The sequence below is a fragment of the Pyxicephalus adspersus genome, chromosome Z (assembly GCF_032062135.1).
Source record: "Pyxicephalus adspersus chromosome Z, UCB_Pads_2.0, whole genome shotgun sequence".
Classification (NCBI taxonomy): Eukaryota; Metazoa; Chordata; class Amphibia; order Anura; family Pyxicephalidae; genus Pyxicephalus; species Pyxicephalus adspersus.
In genome coordinates, this window is record NC_092871.1 from 63,936,664 (window position 1) to 63,940,311 (window position 3,648).

The 3,648-nt window shown below is 37.9% G+C and overlaps 1 protein-coding gene across 9 annotated transcripts in view; it reads right to left on the reverse strand.

Moving 5' to 3' along the window:
- NTNG2 (netrin G2) overlaps positions 1-3,648 on the reverse strand; it is a 196,368-nt gene that overhangs the window by 50,373 nt on the left and 142,347 nt on the right. For all 9 annotated transcript variants that reach the window (XM_072430751.1, XM_072430752.1, XM_072430755.1 and 6 more), the window contains one exon: positions 543-1,186. In XM_072430751.1, the coding sequence (XP_072286852.1) occupies positions 543-1,186 (644 nt within the window). The remainder of the gene's footprint in view (positions 1-542; positions 1,187-3,648) is intronic.

Consider the following 3,648-nt stretch of genomic DNA (forward strand, 5'->3'; position numbering starts at 1 on the left):
GGAATGGAATGAGTGATCATGAGTGACTTTCAACAATAAATGTGTACTGTAGTCTTCTTCATGGAAAAATAAGACACCCCCTGAAAATAAGACCTAGTGTGTTTTTGGGAGCCAAAAAAAATATAAGACAGTGTCTTATTTTCGGGGAAACACGGTAGTGAGGTTAGGTTTAGTGATATAGATAAAGGTATTATGGGGGATCATTATCCTTGTCCCTGTAAAGCCTGTACAAGTAGTATGGGGTGGTTGTCACACAGTCAGAAAGGTACGGACACAAAAAAAACTCACCACTGGACAGAATTTCTATCACTTCCTGTTTTGAAAGGAGGAGAGGTGAAATCTCCTCATATAGGTCCTATCAATTACCCACCATATCCAAAACTAAATAAAAAGTATAGCTGAAGGGTGACCCTAAAAAATCTGTGGCGGTGATTCATCTCGATTCTAGACTAATCCCTGCCTAATCTATATAAAAACAAATTGAAATTTTAGATAAAACTGAAGAGATAATATTATCACAGATTTTTCCATTATTCACTCACCTGGCTGTCACCTCAATGTTGGAAATGGCATAAAAATACTTTCTCAGATTATCTCGCTGCACGTAAGTCCCACCCAGTGCTGGACGCAACAGACGCAGCCGCAGGTTGGTGAGAGTAAAAAAGTCCTTTAGACCTTTGGTGCTCTCCATCCGAGTGTACAAGTTCTCCATCTTTCTAAGGTCTGGCCCAGCAAAAATGGCAAAACGTTCTCGAACCTCAAACAGCACATTTTTCTCTTTCTTTGAGCCCGCCCAGCGGGAGTACTCCTCTGTGCACAGCACACGGGTGATGTTACTCGCTATGAGATTCACCACCTTTTTGGGGGTCATGCCAAATGCTTCAATACAATCATCAGCATAGTACTGGTAAGGGTGCCAAGATCTGCCATAGTCCAATGATTTCTCCAGCATCATGACAGTGGGACGTCCATATTCAAAGGTGACTACAATGTCATCCGTTAACTCAATAGTCTTGTTCCAAGACATTGTGATGTTAGCAACCAGTGGCTCTGGGTATCTTTTCCATGTGACACTTTGCCAGTAGGTGGCTAGGCCTTCTTCATCTTTGTCCACCATGTGACTGGATGGGTGGGCTAGGTCTGGTGTGGAGGCATCACACTCATCACTGCAGAGGTATGGGTTCTCCTGTTAAAAAAAGGCAAAAAATTGGTCAATCTTAGAACATTCATATCATTAATATGGTCTGTTTACAATGAATATTACCATTTTTATTATTCCTAATCTAAAACTTAATTCTGGTCAGCCTATTAAAATAATATTTTGGGAGATGTGTTTCCTAAACACAAAGTGGAAAAGAAAATCTATCTAGTGGTACAAAATCAATAACAAATACATTGACAGGGGCCAAAACCCCTCCATACGCTATTCAAAACCGAAAAAAGAACGTTTTCGCTCAGACCATTTCATGATTCACAATGCAAAGTTATCGATTATTATCTATAGTCTTATGTAGTCATTGCATACCCTGCAACCAAATGAGTCCATGCTACTTAGTAGTTTCAGCTTCAGGAAACCCATATGAGAGCCATGGCTAGCTGGAGCCCAAAGGTTTGCAGATTCTGGACATTTTTGGTGTTTTTACAGAGGTTTTCAATTTTACTTAATGAGCAGTGCTCTAAAACTACTGAAACCTATGAAGGTCCTAGTATGCATTTAAATAAGCCTTGTCATAAGAAATATATGTGCTTATTTACTTATTGCAGCAGTAACAAATTATTGTTCTGCATGGTTCCTAACTTTTGTGAATGTCTATGGGGGGGGGGTGCATGTTGATATTTAATCAAAACACTAAGCATTTTAAAGAACAATAAAAACATCCATGTTCGAGACTGATCTGACTTTTGACATTGAGGTTGGATTTGAACTCTCACAGCATTGACCCTTTTTTCTTTCAATTCTTGGTACACATTACTGCACAGTAATGTGTTAAGTAAAACTAGCAGCTTTCCTTTGAACTTTTGTTGTACTTTAAATCTTCTCACCTGCTAAACATTGGAAATATATACCCTGGTACAGTTCACTACCTTTTAAAAGTGCTACTAACTACAAAATACAATCTCACTCGGTTACTATAGTTTTGCTTCCAGCTGGGTCTCAACCATTCTGCAGGTGAAATTTGTAATAGTCTATAGGGGCAGCATTATATCACCAGTCCAAGATCACCTTACTTGTCCATAAAGGTAGTTCAAAACTCTTAGCAACCAGTGTTTCAGACCAACACTATCCTTAATATTAGCAATATATACAGTTAGGTCCACAAATATTTGGACAGAGTCAACGTTTTTCTAATTTTGGTTCCGTATATTACCACAATATTTTATAATGAAACAACTCAGATGCAGTTGAACTGTAACTTTCAGCTTTAATTCAGTGGGTTGGACGAAACGATTGCATAAAAATGTGAGGAACTAAAGCCTTCATTTAACACAATCACTTCATTTCAGGGGCTCAAAAGTAATTGGACAAATAAAAAAGATGAAAATAAAATGTTCATTTCTTGATTCAAAACCCTTGATTCAAAACCCCTTGCTGGCAATGACAGCCTGTAGTCTTGAACTCGTGGACATCACCAGATGCTGGATTTCCTCCTTTTTAATGCACTGCCAGGTCTTTACTACAGCGGCTTTCAGTTGCTGTTTGTGGGCCTTTCTGTGCGAAGTTCAGTCTTCAACAAGTGAAATGCATGCTCAATTAGGTTCAGATCAGGTGACCGACATGGTCATTCAAGAATTTCTTTAATAAACTCCTGGGTTGCTTTGGCTGTATGTTTTGGGTTATTGTCCATCTGTATTATTAAATGCCTCCTAATCAATTTGACTGCATTTAGCTGAATTTGAGCAGACAGTATGGTCCTGATTTATCAATAGAATGCACGTACGCTCGGTTCTAGTGAACTCGCCTGCCCGTTTCCTGCAAAAATGAGCAAAGATCTCAAATACACCAACTAAGGCGATTAATTTTCAGCTGCGCAATTCAGGAGCAAATGTTAAACTCAACAGTGAGGTTATAGCAATTGATTAGCACACACCTGCGCCATGTTCTAAGCGCATCTCCAGTCTATTCTACAGGTCAATTTGAATCTTTAATGCTTGATGTTTTTTTTTTGTGTAAGTGCTACTGTTTTATGGTACATTCTACTCAATCACAAACTTGGTTCATTTAAAGTTACATTTGTTGCACTTGTTATTTTGATACTTTTTCTTTTTGTTGCAACACTGCAAACTAATTTCTCCCAAGCTATAAATATACTAAGTAGCTCTTTCTAATATATCTGGGTAAATAAGTTGGGGTAAATAAGTTTGCTTGGATGGTATACATTGATTTTTTGTAATCCTCATAATTGTTAGTTTCATCTAATGCTGCAATGTTTTTGTGCCTGGTTTGTAATGCCAGTTTGTGGTGAAATCGTTTATTGGCCTATTTCAGTACAAAAAGAAAAATATATACGCACTTCATTGTTGTAGGTATTTGTGGTGAAAGCGTTTAGTGACGTATTTCAGTACAAAAAGAAAAATATATTCTCAGTTCACTTCTGCAGTTATATGTGGTGAAAGCATTTAGTGACGTATTTGAGTACAAAAAGAAAA